The 23,212-nt window shown below is 40.5% G+C and overlaps 1 protein-coding gene across 18 annotated transcripts in view; it reads right to left on the bottom strand.

Moving 5' to 3' along the window:
* The window catches only part of ST3GAL6 (ST3 beta-galactoside alpha-2,3-sialyltransferase 6), a 103,619-nt gene that overhangs the window by 25,919 nt on the left and 54,488 nt on the right, over window positions 1-23,212 (bottom strand). For 9 of the 18 annotated variants that reach the window (XR_003432154.1, XR_003432162.1, XR_003432159.1 and 6 more), the window contains 4 exons: window positions 13,002-13,101; window positions 8,420-8,497; window positions 2,731-2,834; window positions 1,430-1,493 (listed from right to left, as the gene is read on the bottom strand). Coding sequence is in view for 1 of the 18 variants with exons in the window: in XM_027103113.1 (XP_026958914.1) it covers window positions 1,430-1,493; window positions 2,731-2,834; window positions 8,420-8,497; window positions 13,002-13,101; window positions 20,005-20,098 (440 nt within the window). In the remaining 17 variants the exon portion in view is untranslated. Of the gene's footprint in view, window positions 1-1,429; window positions 1,494-2,730; window positions 2,835-8,179; window positions 8,250-8,419; window positions 8,498-13,001; window positions 13,104-14,813; window positions 15,039-20,004; window positions 20,125-23,212 lie in introns of those variants that run through there. The other 9 variants (XR_003432141.1, XR_003432147.1, XM_027103113.1 and 6 more) reach the window with 5 other exon arrangements.

Below are 23,212 nucleotides of genomic sequence, written 5' to 3'. Positions count from 1 at the left end.
TCCTGGCTCTGACATTTACCAGTTCTAACAAACTATATATGTTTGCCTGGCCTCAGTTTCTCAATTTAAAAAATGGAGATCATGGACCATACTTTGCAGGGTGGTAGTAAAAAGTTAGAGAGAGGGCTTCCCTGGTGGCGCAGCGGTTGAGAGTCCGCCTGCCGATGCAGGGGACGCGGGTTCGCGCCCCGGTCCGGGAAGATCCCACATGCTGCGGAGCAGCTGGGCCCGTGAGCCATGGCCGCTGAGCCTGCGCGTCCGGAGCCTGTGCTCCGCAACGGGAGAGGCCACAACAGTGAGAGGCCCACGTACCGCAAAAAAAAAAAAAAAAAAAATTTAGAATTGATAAAAAGCACACATGCCAAAGGTCTGCATAAAGCAATATCCTACAGATGAGAGCTGTAGAAATTTTGGTTAGAAAAGAATATATATGGTTGCTGTGGATATGCAATCAAAAATTGAAATCGATTAGGTTGATGGCATAGTTTTAAATTATAAAAAGTACAAACTGAAATGAACCAACATTATTACATAGTCTACACCTCAATAATCTGGGCCCCTGACAGAGAAAACTTAGGTAAATTCAGACAAAATCTAGCACTACTCCTCCAGCTCTGTTCTGTAAACTATCTCCATTTTCACACCTCCGTCTACTGCCCCCATTTCTGCACCCACCAAAAAGCACCTCTATTCTCTTGGATAAGGGGGGGAATTCTGCCATTTTCCTTTTTAATGGAGGCCTCACAGCTGCAGATCACCCTTCTCATCCCACTGGACAACTGGCCAAATTCTAAAGTACAGCTTAAAACTTTGTGAAATAAGTCCACCTCTGTAAAATAAGTTGACTTGCTAAGAAGTCTTTGGCAACTCAATTCCTAAGGGGTTAAATGGACACCAAACTTTTCTAAAAACGAAACTGCCTTTTGTAGTCAGAAAATGTGTATCTAAACAAGCTGTTCACTTCCCTCAAATGTAATTCTGAATAAAAGAAAGAGAGCTGCTTCTGAAATCCAATATTCAAGTGAAACAGAAAAGATCCTCATGAGGGAGCGGTTTAGAAGATGTATGGGAAGGTATGGGAACCATGCCATGGAAGGAGGCTGTGAGCTGATTAACAGGGAGTGTGAATTAATTCTTCAGTAACAACAACTTAGAAAAGATGAACGTGGGTTAAAAATGTCCTGACTTGGGACTAGCATGGCACACCATCAAGACTGTCTGCAATCTTTTGAGCCAACCAATTATGCAACTTCTAAACTATATTTGTAGTCTGTTTACTTCAAGTGTCATAGAAATAACTCCTAGGCATTTTATTTATGCACAAAAGATATGGAATCTTCCTGAGTGAATGTATTTTACACTGGGGTACATGTTTTGAATCAACTTAGCTAAAACTAAAAGTAAAACAGAAGCAAGGAAACAAACTCACTTGTCAAACTCATCAAAGAAATCACAGCTCTGCAGTTTTGAAAGAGCAAGTCGAAAGTATTCGGCTAGAAGACAAATGGAGTATTAGGAATAACAGCAATCATGACTTCTTAGGTACACAGTAAACCACCTTATCCACTGCCCTCCCCAAAACCCACTTCAAACTGGCATGGCCACCTGTGATTTATTCTGTGGTGAAAATTCATGTTACAGCTGCAATTAGCCAGCACTGCTTAACAGGCGCACTCAAAATGGTAAATGCTCTAAGGACATTCTCCAAAAACCCCAGAAAAATAAGATGCTTAATCTAAACACAATCATAAGCAAAAATTAATCATATCAGGTTAATTAATCATATTAATTAATAATAAATATTAATAGTTAAAAATAATAATTTTATTAATAATAATTAAACTATAATTATTAACATTGTTAATATTAATAATTTTATTAATAATAATTAAACTATAATTATTAACATTGTTAATAATTAGTAATATTAATTATAATTAATAATAAAAATAAAATTGAATGATTATTAATTTTATTAATAATAAAATTAATAAATATAGAAATCAATATTCTGCAACTTTAAACCTATTAGATTATCAAACTCTCTGCAATGTATTTTAAACACACAGACACACACACACACACACACACAGACACACACACACACACACACACCCAGGATCAGCTGAATAAGAAAAGTCTAACTCAGGAAACTATAGGCTTGTCACCTCCTAGGCTTTCAGGGTCTCTCAAAATCTAGAATATACAATCGTGCAAGGCAAAGCAGTTGTCAACAAGCAGAGGGAAAATCGTTTCATCATTAGTAAATGGAGTAATTCTCTCTAAATTTAGCAAAAATAAAACATCCTCTGATTAAATTAAAAGATTGACCAAGGACCTAGAATGTGATGACATAAAATAAAACTCATAGGTAAAGAGGTGAAATGGGAAATAGGGAGGAAGTTAACCCATAGGGTTGTCTTGCTAATTCTGAATTGGAATAAAGCAAGGCATTGGAACTCATGAATAATATGGTGGCAAAACAAAAGTGAAAAGCAGTTTCTCAAAAACAAAAAAGTCTACCTTTTTTCATTCTTTTATTCCACACTGACTCAAAATGAATGGAGATTTATGTATTAAAATTTAATTCCTTTCACCCAATCCCCAAATCATATCCTTAGGAATCATTATGAAACAGAAAGATTAAAAGGCCTTAAAATTATATAAACATGTGATTCACATCACACACCACTCATATTAATAGGGCAGGGTAAGAATAATATTACTGACCTGATGTTCTTATCCCATAGGGCAAATCAAACTTATCGCTACCATAGAAGGAAGCAGTATTTTTAAAATCAGCTGCACACAGAAAAGGGTGAAACTGATGAAACCTGGAAGAAAAGGATAAAGAATGATTTTCCCAAATGTGTATAATATTTGCATGTTTTTAAAATCACAACTGTAAATAACTGTAGTATGTCATTCCTATTGTATTAACTATACATGAATGTATCATTATTTTTAAGATTCTTCAAAAATCATCTTAAACACTATTTAAATATTACCTAGAATGGGATGTGCACTGGAACTACACACCCGGAAGGGAAACGCCTTCCAAGTAGTAAAACCAAAATTACGTAACAGCTTTGGGTGGGGAGTGGGGGGGGGCACAAAATTTAAAAACCAGCAAACACCAGTGACAGCCATCTACAGGAAGAGACAAAGGAAGAAATAAGGGAAAGTAAAAGTACAGATGCTGATTCACTCCCAAAAGAAAAGGTACCATAAAGCTGTTGTCAGCTGTGAAAATAAAAACACACTGAAAGTTAGATGTAGCTAGAACTGAACTCTTTCCTGAGGTCATTAAATTAAAATTTACTCAAGAACAAGAACTACGGATACTTGTCTTCTTGTTGCCTGTCCTGCCCCCCTGCTCCACTTGGGTACTCTCTCAGACAACAATGTTTGATGAGGCGCCTGCTTTTTCTGTTTTTTCCCTCACTTTTAGCTCCTGGCACAGAGCAGGCAGATAACATACATTTAAGAAATGACTGAATGGGCTTCCCTGGTGGTGCAGTGGTTGAGAGTCCGCCTGCCGATGCAGGGGACATGGGTTCGTGCCCCGGTCCGGGAAGATCCCACATGCCATGGAGCGGCTGGGCCCGTGAGCCATGGCCGCTGAGCCTGCGCGTCCGGAGCCTGTGCTCCGCAATGGGAGAGGCCACAACAGTGAGAGGCCCGCGTACCGCAAAAAAAAAAAAAAAAGAAAGAAATGACTGAATGAATTTCAACTCCAAACTAATTCTTTATGGGACCATTATGAATTAGAAAGAAATAAGTTTTTTTAATTAAAGAGAAGGAACAGGGACTTCCCTTGTGGTCCAGTGGTTAAGACTTCACCTTCCAATGCAGGGGGTGCGGGTTCAATCCCTGGTCAGGGAGCTAAGATCCCACATGCCTCTGGGCCAAAACCCCAAAACATAAAACAAAAGCAGTGTTGTAACAAATTCAATAAAGTCTTTGAAAACGTCCACATCAAAAAAAAAAGGGGGGGGGGGGCTTCCCTGGTGGCGCAGAGGTTGAGAATCTTCCTGCTAATGCGGGCGACACGGGTTCGAGCCCTGGTCTGGGAAGATCCCACATGCCGCGGAGCAACTAGGCCCGTGAGCCACAACTACTCAGCCTGCGCGTCTGGAGCCTGTGCTCCGCAACAACAGAGGCCACGATAGTGAGAGGTCCGTGCACCGCGATGAAGAGTGGCCCCCGCTTGCCACAACTAGAGAAAGCCCTCGCACAGAAACGAAGACCCAACACAGCCAGATAAATAAATAAATAAATGTGGAGTTTAAAAAAAAAAAAAGAGAGAGAGAGATAAGGAAGAGGTAAAGCACATATTAAAATGCCATTTCCACCTACCAGGACTAGGTACTGCAGAGCAAGTCAAGCTAACCCTTATCCCATCCCCAACACATGGCCCCTTCTCTCCAGCCTTATCAGTTTTGTTCTTCCTTAGTATAAAAATTGCAGGTGGAGATCAGAGCGCCCCTGCGGTTTCAGAGGCTGCATGACAAAATGAAAATAAACAGCAGTAGAGTAGGGACAAATTAGCTTCAGCTTGATCCTGGCTTTGCTACCCAGGAACCACTAACCTTGGCAAGTCACAGGAGCTCAAGATCTTTAGAGCTGAGCTAAGAACTTATACCATATTCAGACTAAGCAAAGAGGTGAGAAACTAGCCCTTCCTACTCAAGAGGGGTGTGCGTGCTAGATTCAGTTGTGACAAGTGTTAGCAGCCTCAGGGGTCCAGCCAACTTCAAAAGGTCATTATCTGTATCAGGGTTGATCCCCAAGCTTAGGATCTGCTCTGGGAAGAGGAAGTGTCAGGTCACCTGACTTAAGATTGAGAGGGGATTCAAGATCTTCCCAGGCTTCCTTGGGAAAGTAAACCGCAGATGACTTTGCACCTTGAGGTGAAAGCAATAAAGGATGCTATTCTTCAGAGTTGGTGGGAGTGATAATGATGGTAACTGATGATTAACATCTACTGCCAGTCAGACCTTGTACTAAGTGACTTACATTTTATTTCTAAATGAAATAACTGTTAAGCACTGTGGCAAAGAACAGTGGCCTGCCATTTCAGTAAACAAAGGATGTTGAAGCCCATCAAGCCTTCGGCTACTGCAGCCGCCCCCCAACTGTGCACCCTGAGGGGAATTCAGGAGGAAGGAAAACAGGATACTGGCCCCAGATCGCTGAGGTGCGTATCAAAGGAATAATTCCAATAATACAGTTTCTTGCATCTTCCCACACATAGAAAAGGGGTAAATTCATTATCTTGAGATGTCTGTTTTTTCTTTAATTAGCAGTAATCCTTATTTTTAAAATTTATTTATTTTATTTATTTTTGGCTGCGTTGGGTCTTCGTTGCTGCACATGGGCTTTCTCTAGTTGCAGTGAGCAGGGGCTACTCTTCATTGCAGGCTTCTCATTGCAGTGGCTTCTCTTGTTGCAGAGCATGGGCTCTAGAGCACAGGCTCAGTAGTTGTGGCTCATGGGCTCTAGAGCGCAGGCTCAGTGGTTGTGGCGCTGGCGCACAGGCTCAGTAGTTGTGGTGCACGGGCTTAGTTGCTCCATGGCATGTGGGATCTTCCTGGACCAGGGCTTGAACCCGTGTCCCCTGCATTGGCAGGCAGATTCTTAACCACTGCGCCACCAGGGAAGTCCAGCAGTAATCTTTTGATGTTCGACTCCCTGTTTTTTTGTTCCCCAAAACTCCTACAAATCCTGGCTCCTCCCTCTTTGGAACAGTCCCTCAGAGCTATCTGAGAGGCTGTATCCCAGGCTTAAGTCCTCAGTAACATCCCAAATAAAACATAATTCTCAACTTTTAGGTTGTGTTTTTTTTTTAGTCGATAACTCCATGTCTCACACAGAGTAGGGGCTCAATAAGTATCTGCCTTATCTGTAATAATTATATATTACATCGTATTATGTTACAGTATGTTATATTACATTATAATGATCATCTTTGCTGTTGTTACTCCTACAAAAGCCTGGAAAGGAAGGTAAATTCTACTAACCAATTTAGACTGTGGAAAAAAAAAATGTGGCCTGCCATTCCAGTAAACAAAGGATGTTGAGGCCAGCAAGCCTTCAGCCCACTGCAGCCGCCCCAGATGGTACACCCCGAGGGGGATACACGGTGGAGAAAAACAGGATGCTGCCCCTAGATAGTTAAGGTGCATAACAAAAGGAATAATTTCAATAAGCCCAGACTCCTGCATCTTCCTATTCATAGAGAAGCACTAAAATCATTAACTTGAGATGTCTGCTTTTTTGTGATTAGCAGTCATCTTTTGATACCTGACTGTTAAGGGAAACACTGACTGAAACCGCCTGCCCTGACCAGGCAAAGACAGTAACAATTTGCATGAGTTATTTTACGACAGGAAGTCCTGGTAAGGAACACGGAACTAATGAGGCACCACCAACCGGAAGAATTCGGGAAAGGTCAAAAAGACAGAGGAGACGCCAGTCCACGTGTCCTACCGACCTCCCAGAATCCTCCTCGCTGGAATCCATCCTGGCTGAGTGATGCGTGCACCACGAGAAAGGACCCCGAATCCGAATGACTGGCCAGAGACAATCCGGAAACTAACCCCGTTACCATAAAACCCGAGACTGCGAGCCACGTGGCAGAGCAATCCTCCTGGGTTCCCCTACCCTGTTGCTCTCCGCCCGGGCGCCCCTTCGCAATAACGTCTCTTGCTTTGTCAGCACGTGTGTCTCCTCAGACAATACATTTCCGAGTGTTACACAAGAGCTCACTCTAGGACCCTGGAAGGGGTCTCCCTTCCTGCAACATGGCTACATGTCTGTCTTTTTCAGCAAAAACTCCAATATTTCCTCCCTTACCTCTTTGGAACTGTTCCTCAGAGCTATCTGAGAGGCTGCCATCCCAGGCTACAGTCCTCAGTAAGGTCCCCAAATAAAACATTCTCAACGTTTAGGCTGTGCTTTTTTTTTTTTTTTTTTTTTTTTTCAGTCGACGAGACAAAGAAACCAAAGCTATAAAAAGTGAAGTAACTATTATCTGGAGTCACTAACCCATACCTGACAAAGAAGAAACCACACCCAAGCTCAATGCTAAGGAAACGTGTCCTCTTCATAGCACTGCAGGTAACTCCGCCAGGTTTCCCAGCAGAGCTTCTCCTGATGGCTACTGCAAAGGAGGGAGCTCTGCCTCCAGGGAATACTATTCACGTGACAAATGTGCAGACTTACACACCTGCTGAGCAATCTTTCATAAATACTCTAACCCCTTTGGGTTTTCTCAGAAAGAAAATGCCTTTTCTCTCGAAAGCTGAAGAGTACTTTGATTCTAGAGTAGCACTTTGAAGCTGCAGTCTGCAACCCATGGGTGGCTCATGAAGTCAATTTTGCGAGTCATGGTCAGCTCATTTTTAAAAAGTGAATAGAACAGAATACAGGGTATCTGGAGTAGGAAAGGTAAAAATTCTTTCTTTTTTTTATTATAAATATGTATGGATACTAAGTTCCAAAGCAAAATGTATTTCTTACTATGGGTCATGGTTTAAAAAAAAAAAAAAAGTTTAACATCACTCTTCTAGTTTTGCAGTGATCCTAACTGGACACACACCCACAGACTGACTACAAGCAGCCGTGGCACACCTGTAGTCAGATGTAAAAATATTTTATGTATCTAAAGTTTTCCAGAAGGTTGGCTGATTTTTAAAGGGACCTGTAGCCCCAAAAGGTTAAGAACCAGTCATGGAGAGATACAGTAATACGATAAAAGAAAATAAGAAAAGACAATGTTAATTTTAGATCCTTAAAAGATAAAATGCTGAAAAGCTTGTATGTGTTTTACACACTTCAACATGCCCAGACCCGACTGTCATTGATTTCTATTAATCTGGAAGCACTTTGACCAGCACTCTATCAAAGCAGTGGTGACAAAGAAAAAGAATGTTTATGGATGGAAGAGTAAATTCTCTACAAGTCCTGACAACCATAATGAATAATCATTATTTACATTCTATGTAGTTCATTAAAAGTCTGTGAAAGGAAAATATCTACTGTAAACTTTAACCTAGAAGTTAAATAAAAATAACAAGGGTGGAAAATAACATGGGAACAAGGGTGGGGAAAGAAAACCCTAAAAGGACAGTGCACTCTTTTATGATCAAACACAAACAGACCTCTCTAATCTCACCTGTGTGAAAAGAATACTGGTCTGACTGAGTTCTTCAATGCCTTTTCTTAAAATATATGCAGAGTTCTGACTAAAAGCACAAAAAGACACAGGATAGTCAAGCTCTTCCTTAAATGTAGGATAACCATATTATGTACTTATACTGCTAAGATTTGCGTGAAAAAAAGCAAACAAGTGTGGAGAATGATTACAAACACATTTTGAACATTTTGTGTACCACGGTTTCTTTTGTATTTTTACCTCAGGAGAGAGGCAAAAGCTGGCTTTGATGAACAAGGCTGGATCTTATTTCTCTTCTTCATTTCCACAGGTGGCACCCTATGAGACAAAAATAGCGTCAGTCAGAAACCAGAACGAGGAAGACGGCCCAAAGGGAAGAAAATGCCCTGGGAGCCCACGCGGTGCCACCAGTGAGAGGCTTCTCAGGCAGGGAATAGAAACGCTCACCGCAGCCCCTGACGTATGACAGAAGCTTCTCCTAAGTCCTGGACACATTTGAGGATTCATGGATGCAAAGCGAGAGACTGGAAAAGGCTGAGGTGACGAGTGACCCAGAAGGGTCAAAGAGCAGTGACTCAAAGGACCCTTTGAGAAGAACTGGGATCATCACACTGTGGAAGCCAAGACCAGACTCACAGTTTAGAAGTTCCTAAAAGCCTGAAAAATGCACACGGCTATGTAGGTCCTCTGTGCCACACGCGGGGACACCCATGGGCAGCAAACGCCACAGAGACACTGCCCCGAGCAGGTTCCGTAGCCCCTGCCTGTGCCCCGGGGACTCCCCAAATCCCACCATTTAGAGTCACATACCTAACTCCCCTCTATTCTTGGCACAGGTTAGGCGCTTGTGTGTCCCCTGAATGGAGCACTTGTCTCCACAATTTCAAAGGGTATTGTGATACAAGACAGAGCACAACAATGAAAACAAATGAAGGGGACAGGGGGCAGCAGGACCCAGACTCAGCCAGGAAAGAGCGAACAGCCTAATATAAAAAACTATTAAAGGGCTTCCCTGGTGGCGCAGTGGTTGAGAGTCCGCCTGCCGATGCAGGGGACACGGGTTCGTGCCCCGGTCTGGGAGGATCCCACATGCCGCGGAGCGGCTGGGCCCGTGAGCCATGGCCGCTGAGCCTGCGCGTCCGGAGCCTGTGCTCCGCAACGGGAGAGGCCACAACAGTGAGAGGCCCGCGTACCACCAAAAAAAAAAAAAAAACTATTAATGATCATCAGTTGTGTGGAGAATTAATCTAAAAAATTAGAATCAATTTTGAATCAATTTTCCTCTGCAATCACAGGATTCAAAGAGAAACAGCCTAAACCCTTCATGGATTGACTCAATTTTAAACTTTTTTTGGTACAAAATCCACAGTTAAAACTGCTAGCTTTCTGAACATTGAGGCCAGATGCAGAGAATCATCTTTTGTAAATACCCCAAATGGCAAAACTCTCTTGATTTATATGTGAGGAAGGCACATAAATATGGTGGGCCAGCACACCAGGCCACAAACCCAAATTATAGTCAGAGGACAAAATAAAGTATAAGATATTACTTGGTTTCTAAGGTTATTAAACCAGAAAACAAACTATTTGGGGATATTGTGAAGACTGTGGGTGTTTTTTCTTAAAAAAAGACAATTACTTGTCTTAAACAGTTTTTAAGGAAGCAAGTTCCGAGGTAATTTCCAGCTCCGAGGTAATTACCAGCATCCGAGGTAATTTCACGATACTTTCTGTGTCTGCAGTAATGTGTTAGCTTAGGAGTGACATGAACGTGCCTCAAATTCTGATGACAAGAAAAATGTGCTGAATTTGGACCCTTTTCATTGTCTTCTTTATCATTTCCCCTGTGACCAAGAATAGGATTTGTAGGGAATTAGCAATCTAGTAAACTTCGTGCTTTCTTTTCTGTTCTTGTCTTCCATTACTAAGTACAGGACAGAGACAAAAGTGGCAGAGATGGAGGGAGAGATGCCTGCAGTAGGATCCTCGTGTGGTATATAATCAGACTCCTGAGATCTATGGCTCATTATTTAAGTCCAAAACCTCAAAACTTGTGTCCAAACCGACCCACCTGGCATTGGGTTTTTTCAGTGACCGTAAAGAGCATTACAATGATTTGCCTAACTTCCTTCCATAAAGAGCATTACAATCAACCAGTGATGAAGTTAAATGCAGAAGCATCATTTTTTTAATCTAGCAAAACAAAACAAAACCTAAAAACGTGATCTAGGATCTACTATTCAAACACTGGCAAAAAGTACCGAACTTTTGTCTAAGACAGGAAGTTTTTATGTGGTTTATTTTGACATCCTATACTCACCACTCATTCAGGATTTAAAGGTCATCAAAACTTGATTCCTCACCAAAGGACTGACAATAGGAAAAAGGATACCTCTAGACTAACAGTTGTCCTCCAGGATTACATTATACATTTATAAGCTAAGTGATTTGGGTTTTCCAACCCGTTGTCCACGTCAGTTTTTCTGCTCTGGTCATTTGCATTAAGATGAAGAATTTTTTAAAACATTTATAACACATAGTAGCAATTTCTGAGCAAAAATCTGGGAAACTCAAGCAAAGGAATTTCCAAAAGTACCAGACTTCTGAATTCTGAGTTTTGAAAATATATTTTTAGGAGAAATAGACATAGTCTAATTTGATGCCTTTAGTGTTTTTGAATCACCCATCCTCAGGGTTGAAAAATTGTTTTGTATAACTGAGGGTACTGTTGGTTCAAACTTGTTAGTTTACAGTTTGTTGCAAACATTGTAGAATACAGCAACATGTATATTAACTTTTTCTCTATTTATCTTTATTATAGAAAATATCTTAGAATGTTCGTGATAGAGTAGCACGGTAACGATGGTCTCACACTTGGTGTGAATGGTAGTTTAGCAAAGCATAGCTCAAGGATTTGCAAAGTTAGGAAGAGGACAAGAGAACCTCTCTCCCCACCCCCATCTAAATATGAAATTTGGTAAATTAGAATACTTTGTAAAAACAAATTCATATTAATGACCATTATGTACGAGATGTTTTGTTTTTAACCACATTGAAGATAATCAGGAAAGATTTTTTCCTTAATGTTTCTCCCGAATGTAGTACTATAACAAAAACTTAATGCTACGAAACATTTTATATGCACCTTTGAGTAGGCAATTTAATCTAGATTATCTAATGTTCCTCCCATGATAACTAATCTGTTTTTAGTATCAGCAACATTTGGCAAGTTTATTTTTTAGATATAAACTGTGGTTCATCTGTTCACTTTTCTAGAAAAAAATCATCCTCATGAGAAAAAGCATAAATTAACAAGAAAGGAGAGTGACTCGATTTGCTTTTAGAAAAAGAAATGCTTAATCAGCTATCCTGTATTTGGACTTATTCAGGTGTTAAGAAATTTAGGGAGGTATAAAGGGTTGAATGACCACAGTGCTCTTTTTTTGTTGCTGTTAATCTAACGGACCAGCCTTAACTGTGGGCCTGAATCCTAAAAGGACAGTTGCCACAGTGGGAGGCAAGGAAATGTTTGGCTGGCAGATGAGCACCAGTGATAGCCAAATGGAGGGACATACTTGCATGGTCAGTTTATTCTCTAATTCCAATAAGTTCTTTGCTTTCAGGAGCGAGAAAAGATTTCCTCTCCCCTCCCCCTCCCCCACCCCCTTTTTTTAAACATACCACAAGGAAAGTACAGACAGTTGTGCTACCTCAAACCCTTCGTGACACTTGTAGAAATCAGATTTTAGATTAGACAGAATCATTTTTTTAATCTCTCGATTTGTTTTCCTTTGGTTCGTTCGAAAAGTTGTGTTACACTCAGTCGACTCTAGCAAAATTGTGTATGTGGTAGCATAGCTTTAATTTATCCTATTACAATGCTGTTCTGAATTTTCTTTTGGTTTTTAAAAAACAAAACCTGTTGCTTAGAAGCCATGAACCATTTTACTTTACTTCAACTTGTCAAAATGTCCTTGTTTGAAAAAATGATCATTTGGGTTCACTCAGGAAATGCGTGTCAGGAAGCTTGTATTATAAGTTGATGAGCTGTGATGTATATCGGTAACTGCTGTTACTCCTTTTTCAAAGAAATATAATTGACTTTGAAGTTTTCTAGATTGTCACATGCTTTGTGACGAATGCAAGGAAATCAAGTCCTGTGTGGTATTTATTCCAGTCATTTCTATTCAGGCTATAAACTGTAGCTAATTTTTTATTTGCAATTAATTTATTCAAACTAAGTACTTTTCAAAATAGAAAAAAAAAGGAAAAATGATAAAAATCTTATTATAGAAGTTTTCTCTTTAATAAAACTACCTGTGCCTCTTCAAATTTTATATGTGACATTTCAAGTCGAAGTCATTTCAAATTGCACATACATCATTATTCACCAAATATTTTTAAACGAAAGGAACCATATGTAGTGTCTACATTTTATCAACAGTCTCTTATCCAAGCATTTTAGACTCTAAGAATCAAGTGCCACTGAGTCTAAGAATTACTCCATCAATTCAAAAAGATGAATTATATAAATAAGAATGGGATGCCCCAAAGACAGTCAACACCACTGCTTCACTGAAAAGTCAACAAAAAGATGTTGTTGTTTATCAATATTTAAACTGTTAGATGTAATGTATAAGATACTAGAATGGTAAAACTCCAATTTATAATGGAAAAGCTAGAAAAGGTTCAAAGAGTTACAGGGTTTGTTTTTTGTTTGTTTGTTTTTTGTTTTTTTTAATAGGTCCCTCTAATACCATTTGCAGGTCTATGTGAAACACCAGTTTGGTAGTCATTTTTAAACAGCAAAAATAAAACTTACCCATAGGCATTTGTTCCCCACAATATACAATGCAGCACATAATAGAGGAAGACAGCACTCAGGAAGATGGCCACAAGGTACCCTCTCATGGCTGGCCCACCTGAAACACAGGGGATGAAGGCCAAGGGAAAGACAAGATCGTTATACAGGTGATTTACACAATGGCTTACATACAAGCATTAGTGAATAAACATACAGAGAGAAGAGTATAAGAAACTGACATCAGCCTGTTATTTTGGAAACACCTACTAAATTTTCAGAAGGTGAATATTTTTTCTGTCTCTCCTCATCCTCTTTAATCAACACAACATGATTCATGTTTAGACCAATACTTTCCCATGTTAGATAGGAAAAAAATTCATTCAGAACAAAATTTTACACATCTATTTCAAATCCAAAACTTTTTTCAGAAATATTAAAAAAATACCTATTTTCTCTATCTCAAGAGAAAATGAATATATGCCTTAAGATGTAAACAAACATTTTGTTTTGTCATTGCTCGAAATGACTTTTAAATGCTATTTATGCTAAAAGTCATTTTCTCATTTTAAAAAACTGGGGGAAAAAAGCTACTAAAAAATATTTCCGACAACCTCAATTTTTTTTTAAATTAACTAATTAATTTATTTATTTTTGTCTGCTTTGGGTCTTCATTGCTGCTCACGGGCTTTCCCTAGCTGCAGTGCGTGGGCTTCTCACTGCAGTGGCTTCTCTTGTTGCCGAGCATGGGCTCTAGGCATGCAGGCTTCAGGAGTTGTGGTGCGTGGGCTCAGTAGTTGTCTCGCGGGCTCTAGAGCACAGGCTCAGTAGTTGTGGTGCACAGGCTTAGTTGCTCCGTGACATGTGGGATCTTCCCGGACCAGGGCTCAAACCCGTGTCCCCTGCATTGGCAGCTGGATTCTTAACCACTGTGCCACCAGGGAAGTCCTCCCACATCCTCACTTTTTACACACTTTTAGATGCACCATATCACAGCACAGGTAAATTTAGCTAATTATTTGCTTGTTTTTATACTAAATGGACAGTATAGTTCACTGCACATTTATAGATAGACACAAACCTGGACACCATCCTCTCTAGAGTATAAATGCAAAAAACAAAAAAAACCCCTTTACAAAATATATTTTTTATAGCCTAAAACATTTTTAGTTCCCACTTCTGCTTCAAAGGCAGAAATGAGTATGTCCTCACTTCTACATGTAATGAAATGCAAAAGACAAATTTAATGTATGTTTCTATACTAGATCTTCTATTTCAATGCATGTTGCTTAAACAGATACACTATTTCTTTGCATCTCTTATCAAGTTGCTGGTCCATCTAGATACTTGAATGTACCACTCGGCTCACTCCTGTCCGTCTCTATTAACCTCAGTTGGGGCAATGCAGTGTCGAACGTGTGAGTCTGGTTAGATTCTTTTATTTTCTTTTTAATTTTATTGAAGTAGAGTTGATTGGTTAGATTCTTAAAGAGCTCCATTGCCTTCTTAAGTATAATCTACTAAACATAAATGAAGCTGTTGTGGATCACGTGAGGTCATCGTAACAAATGTAATAATCGTTCTGGGCTCCATTAGGGTTGAGACCCTCTGGAGCTAATGAGGGTGTGGGGCTGTTTGGAGTTGACCCTAAGCTGTAGGGATTATCCCATGCAGATTGCTGAGCACACCTCCCTTGGTGTCAGCTGTTGCTTCTCACTGCAATTAAGGCAGCCACCACTCCCATGTGCCACTATTATAAATTAATTAGAAATGAAGACTGTCAAGAGGAAGCAAATGAATGTGTTAAATGAGCAAATTTTAGTTTACACATACTTCTAATTTAGCAGACATAATCCCCGTGAAGAGTCAACACTGGTTAGAAATCAGAAGACAGGAATCACGGCCCAACTCCACATAATTCCTGGCTTGGAGGGAGGCCTTAGGTAGATCAGTCTCCCCTTTTCCAACCTGACTGTTCTCACACGTTCAGGAGTGAGAGCACACAGCCAACCTCTTTGGGCTGTTAGAGTGGCCAAAATGATGGGCGTCTGGCATAACCTAGGACACAAAAATATGTGCTGAATAAGTTTGTATATTTTATGGTTGTTTGTTTTCTAAAGCTAAAGCCAGCTGTGCTTTTTTTCTATACAATAAAATGCATGGGTTTTGAGAAAACCGAAGAGAAACTTGGCCTGCCCTTAATGTAGCCTGTGCAGTATTCTTACTGGTCTGACAGAAAGAGTCAGTTGGGTGTGGCTGTGGCAGAAAGGCCACTTCCTCTGCTGGCAAAGGGAGTAAACATGGAAAGGACTCGTAGATCACCTCAGGCCTGTGCTTCCCTTTCCACCTTATTCTGTCTTCCTTGCCCATTTGCAATGTATGTCTTGATGTATTGTGCATTATTTTAGAAATCACCTTAAATTCTTGGTAAAAAGCAAGAAACAAATTGCATGATCATTAGTGGGTAAAGAAAAAGTATGGTTCTGTGCTTCTTGAGAAATAATTGGTAAAATCCAAGTAATGGAGAGAATTAAGGTTTGGGATGATCAGAGTAAAAGTCTAAGACAGTGAGGCATGGGAGATGTTGGACACATCACTGAACTGGTTAATTGAGGAAACAAAGACAGCGAGATAGCTAGCCCAGAGCCCGGCCCTTATGACATGTTCAACAAATGCTAGCTCTGCTTCCTCCCCTTCACATGTGAGAGAAGTGCTAATATTAAACACTTTGGCCAGAGGCCACGAGTCACGATTCATGATGGCAGGACATAGGGAGCTGGTGTGGCCTGGCCTTGGCTCATTCAGCCCTTTGACTGAACTGGCCTCTGCAAAACGTTTTTTGTTTTTTTCATTCATGTGCCACACAAACATGAATGTAGGATAAATATAAAAGACTCCAAAGAACACAATGGAATTCTTTCTATACTGTGACTCAACTGAAAATACACTATAATTAAGCCTCTTCTGTTGTACATTGGACAGCCTCAGATATCAGGGGTGTTCAGAAACTCTGGAAGTTCTAGAATCCACAAGTTAGACTTGGACAGAGAAAGTTTTAGAAATTACTGATACCAGGCTTAAGACTGTCCTGGAAGACATTTAACCATGGGCCAAAACAGTCACCGAACAATCTGGTTAAATCCTCAGACTAAATATTTAAAACTCCACCCAGAGTAACATCAGTTTTGCAAACACCCAACAAGGACGCCACTTATCAGTATCAGCAATTTTTTTAAAACATATTTACATCTAAGGTAAAATAGCATATGAAAGCCTAGAGAAAGAACTCAGTATTTACAGTTCAATTTGCTTATCTGTCCCTCAAAACATATTCTTTGGGAAATTTATATATCACTTTACAGAGCAAGAAAGTATGGGTAAGCGAGATGTTGTTTTTTTCCTCAGCAGTTTGTGGTTTAGCTGAAGACAAAAAAGTGTGAGAAAACATTTTTTTCCTTCAAAAAGTAAAATGAGGGCTTCCCTGGTGGCACAGTGGTTGAGAGTCCGCCTGCCGATGCAGGGGACACGGGTCTGTGCCCCGGTCCGGGAAGATCCCACATGCCCCGGAGCGGCTAGGCCCGTGAGCCATGGCCGCTGGGCCTGCGCGTCCGGAGCTCCGCAACGGGAGAGGCCGCAACAGTGAGAGGCCCGCGTACCGCAAAAAAAAAAAAAAAGTAAAATGAACCTACTCGTGAAGAGCTACTGCATACACCACCTGAGAAAAATTTTGGAAGCTTTACCACTCTCTCACATGTCATGGGCAATTCAAGTTGCAAAGCAAACTGGGGCCGGCCAGGATAGCCTTGTGATAAACACGTAGAGGCCCTCTGCTCGCTCACAGCAAAAACTTCCACAAATAAATGAATTCTCTAATTATAAGTCTATAAATGAAACAACCATTTTGCTTTGAGCAAAAGACTCAAAGGAACACCAGTAAGAATTTAACAGAGAGTGCTTGCTTTAAGGGGAGGAAAAAAAAAAGTCCCTTCAATATAGCTTCAGTTACCAAAACAAACAAGTTTCAAGATCTTGACATTAAACAACATGTATCAGCTTCTTGGCGGCAGATGCTACTAAGACCGGAGTCCTTAAAACATCCTTCACAAAGTTTAAGCCATAAAGCAATTATTCACCGAAAGTGTGAGTAGAGGCTGTCAAGGGAGAGCAGGAATCACTGGCAGAGATCAAATGTTTATTTCTTCCCCAATTATGATACATAACCCAATAGATGAATAATCTGCATATGCCAAAGTGAGCTCAATCTTGGCAACAGGTTTTCCTTTTCTTTAATAATAACAGTATATTTTATAAGTTCATAAAATGCTTGTATGTCCATCACTTCATTTAAGGCTCAAAACAAGCTTGATAAACAGATGTGCAAGAGTCTGTCATACAGAGTGAAGTCAGTCAGAAACAGAAAAACAAATACCGTATGCTAACACATATATATGGAATCTAAAAAAAAAAGAGTGGTTCTGAAGAACCTAGGGGCAGGACAGGAATAAAGACACAGACATAGAGAATGGACTTGAGGACACGGGGAGGGGAAAGGGTAAGCTGGGACGAAGTGAGAGAGTGGCATGGACATATATACACTACCAAACGTAAAATAAATAGCTAGTGGGAAGCAGCTGCATAGCACAGGGAGATCAGCTCGGTGCTTTGTGACCACCTAGAGGGGTGGGATAGAGAGGGTGGGAGGGAGAAACAAGAAGGAAGACATATGGGGACATATGTATATGTAGAGCTGATTCACTCTGTTATAAAGCAGAAACTAACACACCATTGTAAAGCAATTATACTCCAATAAAGATGTTAAAAAAAGAAAAAAAAAAACAGATGTGCAGGCATCATCTTCTTGATGAATGAGGGAAATGCAAGTTTCTGCAATTCAGTGAGTTGTCCCAGCTCACACAGTTTAAGAGACAGAAACAGACTTAAGTCTGACCATTTCTTTCTCACAGTTCTACTCCTGGTGTCATCCTGTCTATCAAGACAAAATACATGAGGGGAACCCAAAAGAGAATATTCTAATTGACAACTTCCTGACAGTGCGCTGTTGATGGGCAGAGTTCCGAAAGGGCAAATACAGACATGGGTTGCAGGGAGAGGGCTGCAGGGCAGGGTTCCCCAAAGTGACATGGCGGCTCCAAGGGTCAGCACCGGCCGAGGGCTTGTTAACATGCATGTTCCTGAGCCCCTACTTCATCTGAGTCTCTAGGGCTTGGAAAAGTGTATTGAAACAAGAACACTCCAGTCTGATTCTTATGCCGACCCAAACTACAGTTTGAGAATCACTGCTCTAGGATTCTCAAGAGAACCATGGAGGAATGTACTGAAATACGGAGACCATAACAGATGTTACAATAATGACCCCACTCCATGAGAGCAGGATGTGTCAATCATTTTATTTGCATTTATTTATCTACTTCTAACAATACATGTCACACAGAAGATGTTAAGTGGATAATCGTTGAATGTAGTCACAGATCTCCTAACTAGATGCTTTGTATTGATTTTTTATCCAAAATGCCTACCACATGGTAATGCCTAATGAATAATGGCTGATTCGAATCATTAAGATATTGCAGCACTTAGCATTTTTCAAGGCCCCCGACAGATGCTTTCGGTGTATTATCTCATGTAATCCTCACAACCACCCTGTGAGGGAAATAGTAAACTTACAATTCCCATTTCACAGAGGAGAAAACTGAAGCTCTGAGAGGAATATTAACTTACCTGAGATAATAAATTGCAGAACAGACTCAAACCCGTATCTATCAGACTAGAGTCCACACACTGTACTGCTGCTCTCCGGATGTGAGCTTTTACAGATTGGTGCAAGGTCCAGCCTTCTGATAACAGACTAAACACGACAGAATGTCTCATCTGCCCATCCTACCAGCTCCCTAAGCGGTATCAATTCTAGGAATTGATGAAATGGAGATAAAGTTTATAGTCACAGACTGCTGAAATAACACCCTATTACTCACAACCTTGTTCTTCCCCACCCTATTTTGGATTTCAGTAAATCCATTTTTTTTTTCCTCCATAGTTCTATTGAGTGTCCTGGAGCAGTGATCCTCAAACTTCAGTACGCTTAAGAATCAAACTGGAGGATTCCTATTTCAATGCACACTCTTGAGCCCCAGGGCAACCATAATAGCATTGCTTATAAAAACAAAACAAAAACCCTATGGAATGACACTTGAAAATGGTCAGATTCTTATTTTTAGACTCTCTAATGCTTTTTCAAACCTAAAGAGGCTTGTTTTTCCAACAACCAGTTAGAAAAAAGCATATTCAGCAATAATTCTAGAAACATCATTCTATTCTCTAAGCACAAAAACCCAGTGGGTATCTCAGTCAGTATCACATGACTCCAAGGAAGAAACATGCTTCCACACACATGGTTCCAGACGGCCCCAGCCTGCCCGGCCTCTCTCCCCCCAGTGACCTCTAGGCTCAGCTGCAGACACACCCCGGTGCCCATCTAGGCTCAGCTCCACCCCAACCTCTGAGCCTGATCCTGGCCCAAAGGAAAGGGAGCCTGAGAAGCCTCCAGCGGCAGCTCAACAGTTTGGTCAGGTTCCTACTGATCCCACACTTGGACATGTCATTCACCTGGCCTGAATTCCCGTTGCCGCGTCCCTGAATCACATCCTAGTTTTCCAAGGTCTTCATTCTTCTCTCTCTCAGCTACCCCAGCAGCTCAGCAATCAAACATCCAATTCTAAGTAACTAGGATCCTACACCATGTACTCACCCACTCTATCCCTTGATACCCTCTGCTTCCCCAGTGACAGAGGTCTTGCTCTGCTGCTGTTCGGTCTCCTCTCTCATCCAGCATACCTCTGCTCAACAAAAATACTCGATAACTTGCATCTTTGTGCAAAATAGACAAGGACACCCAATCTGGCTCCACACAGCCCTGTGGGCACATAGCTTGGCATGGGCAGGATTTCAACCACAACTTTCCTCTCAGCCAGGTGCCCCTGTTCAAGGTTCACCTCCACAATCTTACCAGGTGGCCCTGCTCTCAGCCCGTGTCCATTCAACTCTGGGAGAGACTCTTCTTCATTCAGGTCTCCACCAGACCTCAGCTCACACTGACACATACCCGAGACTGTCTGAACTTGGCAACAGATCTTACATCCTGCCTTCCTTCCTCTTCGTATTTACTGCTCAGCGTATGACTCTTCTCTGCAATCACATGCCCCTGTGAGCATGAACTGCAGCTCTACCTACGCATTAATGTCTAAGTCTCTTAGTCCAGACCCACGGGTCCCCTAAGCCTCCTAGATCTAGCCGTCTCCATAGAGCCCAAACCTTAAAGAAGACACATAGGACCTGGCAGCAATGGATGGAAAGGCCTCAGTCCTCTTTAAGTCAGTTATTACCCCTTTTTCAAGTAATAATCCTTATCATTAATGGTATGATCCAAATGTGTCCAGAAGCCTCATTTATATACTAAGGACCTCCACCCTCTGGTGCTGATGATCATATAAATAATAGCACACTTTATTAAGTACTTACAAAATGCCCAGCACTGCACTAAGCCCTTTTCACATACGATGATGAAAACAGGGGTGCTATCATCCCCACTCAAGAGATCTTTCTGGGTTTTTGTATTGTATATTATGGGAAACTTCTAAATTGTACATTCTGGAGAACTATAATCACTGTATTTTTTAACTATAACAGCATGAACTTAATATAGTTACTTAATACCCTGTTAAGCAAGGGAATGATACACATTAAAGTAGGCATGGATTAAAATATACTTAGAAACATTAAAATACAAAAGAAAAAACTGTTCATTTCACAATTAAAGAGATAAATCTTAAGGAATTAGTAGTCTGGTTGATCAGATTTCTACTAGAAGGACCTGAAAATTCTCAAGAGGCCAAAATTTAAAAATAAAAATAGCACATATAAAATTCAGTATGCAATATTACACCACCTAAAAAAGCTAAATTTAAATCTGAAGTTCTGAGCTACTGTTATTTAATACAAATTAAGGGGAAGAAATCTGCTATTACTGAGTAAATTAATAGAAAATTATAATTTAATTTACGTACCTCCTCCCTGGAAAAGCTATTAGTATAGTTTCAACAAATTGGACCAACTGTATACATTCTGGCTGATTTCTAAATACATAGTCTTTTCCTTTCTGCATAGCGGAAGAAGAATATGCATAATTTTCTTTCTCTCTTCTTCCCCCCAATTCTTCTGCTATACCATGCTATGCAGCTAGTTCCTATATGTGTACACACATCTCCTCTTTCAGTCTTTCAAGAAAGCCAGTGCTTGGCTCTACCCACCACCAGTCCCCCACCATCAAGAAGCTTGCACAAGCCTCTTAGATAGCCTCACCCACCAGAGGGAAAACAGCAGAAGCGAGAAGAACTACAATTCTGCAGCCTGTGGAACGAAAACCACATTCACAGACAGACAAAATATATAGGCAGAGGACTATGTACCAGATGAAGGGACAAGATAAAACCCCAGAAAAACAACTAAATGAAGTGGAGACAGGGAAAAGGGATTCAGAATAATGATAGTGAAGATGATCCAAGACCTCGGAAAGAGAATGGAGGCAAAGATCGAGACAATGCAAGAAATGTTTAACAAACACCTAGAAGAATTAAAGAACAAACAGAAATGAATAATACAATAACTGAAATGAAAAATACAGTAGAAGGAATCAATAGCAGAATAACTGAGAGAGAAGAACAGATAAGTGACCCAGAAAACAGAATGATGGAATTCACTGCCATGGAACAGAATAAAGAAAAAAGAATGAAAAGAAGACAGCCTAAGAGACCTCTGGGACAACATTAAACACACCAACGATCGCATTATAGGGGTCCCAGAAGGAGAAGAGACAGAGAAAGGACCCAAGAAAATATTTGAAGAGATTATAGTCAAAAACTTCCCTAACATGGGAAAGGAAATAGCCACCCAATTCCAGGAAGCACAGAGTCCCAGGCAGGATAAACCCAAGGAAAAACACGCCAAGACACATAGTAATCAAACTGAAAAAATTAAAGACAAAGAAAAATTATTGAAAGCAACAAGGGAAAAATGACAAACAGCATACAAGGGAACTCCCATAAGGTTAACAACTGATTTCTCAGCAGAAACTCTACAAGCCAGAAGGGAGTGGCATGGTGTATTTAAAGTGATGAAAGGGAAGAACCTACAGCCAAGATTACACTACCCGGCAAGGATCTCATTCAGATTTGACGGATAAATCAAAAGCTTTACAGAAAAGCAAAAGCTAAGAGAATTCAGCACCACCAAACCAGCTCTACAACAAATGCTAAAGGAACTTTTCTAAGTGGGAAACACAAGAGAAGAAAAGGACCTACAAAAAAACAAACCCATAAAAATTAAGAAAATGGTCATAGGAACATACATATCGATAATTACCTTAAACGTGAATGGATTAAATGCTCCAACCAAAAGACACAGGCTCGCTGAATGGATACAAAAACAAGGCCCTTATATATGCTGTCTACAAGACACCCACTTCAGACCTAGGGACACATACAGACTGAAAGTGAGGGGATGAACCCACGCACATATGGTCACTTTACCTTTGACAAAGGAGGCAGGAATGCACAGTGGAGAAAGGACAGCCTATTCAATAAGTGGTGCTGGGAAAACTGGACAGCTACATGTAAAAGTATGAGATTAGATCACTCCCTAACACCATACACAAAAATAAGCTCAAAATGGATTAAAGACCTAAATGTAAGGCCAGACACTATCAAACTCTTAGAGGAAAACATAGGCAGGACACTCTATGACATAAATCACAGCAAGGTCCTTTTTGACCCACCTCCTAGAGAAATGGAAATAAAAACAAAAGTAAACAAATGGGACCTAATGAAACTTAAAAGCTTTTGCGCAGCAAAGGAAACCATAAAGAAGACCAAAAGACAACCCTCAGAATGGGAGAAAATATTTGCAAATGAAGCAACTGACAAAGGATTAATCTCCAAAATTTATAAGCAGCTCATGCAGCTTAATAACAAAAAAACAAACAACCCAATCCAAAAATGGGCAGAAGACCTAAACAGACAGTTCTCCAAAGAAGATATACAGACTGCCAACAAACACATGAGAGAATGCTCAACATCACTAATCATTAGAGAAATGCAAATCAAAACTACAATGAGATATCATCTCACACCAATCAGAATGGCCATCATCAAAAAATCTAG

This window comes from Aethalodelphis obliquidens, unplaced genomic scaffold (assembly GCF_003676395.1).
Source record: "Aethalodelphis obliquidens isolate GAN/ISIS:26980383/991018 unplaced genomic scaffold, ASM367639v1 scaffold1, whole genome shotgun sequence".
NCBI lineage: Eukaryota > Metazoa > Chordata > Mammalia > Artiodactyla > Delphinidae > Aethalodelphis > Aethalodelphis obliquidens.
The sequence above is the reverse complement of the archived record's forward strand: the minus strand, read 5'-3'. Positions and strand labels throughout refer to the sequence as shown.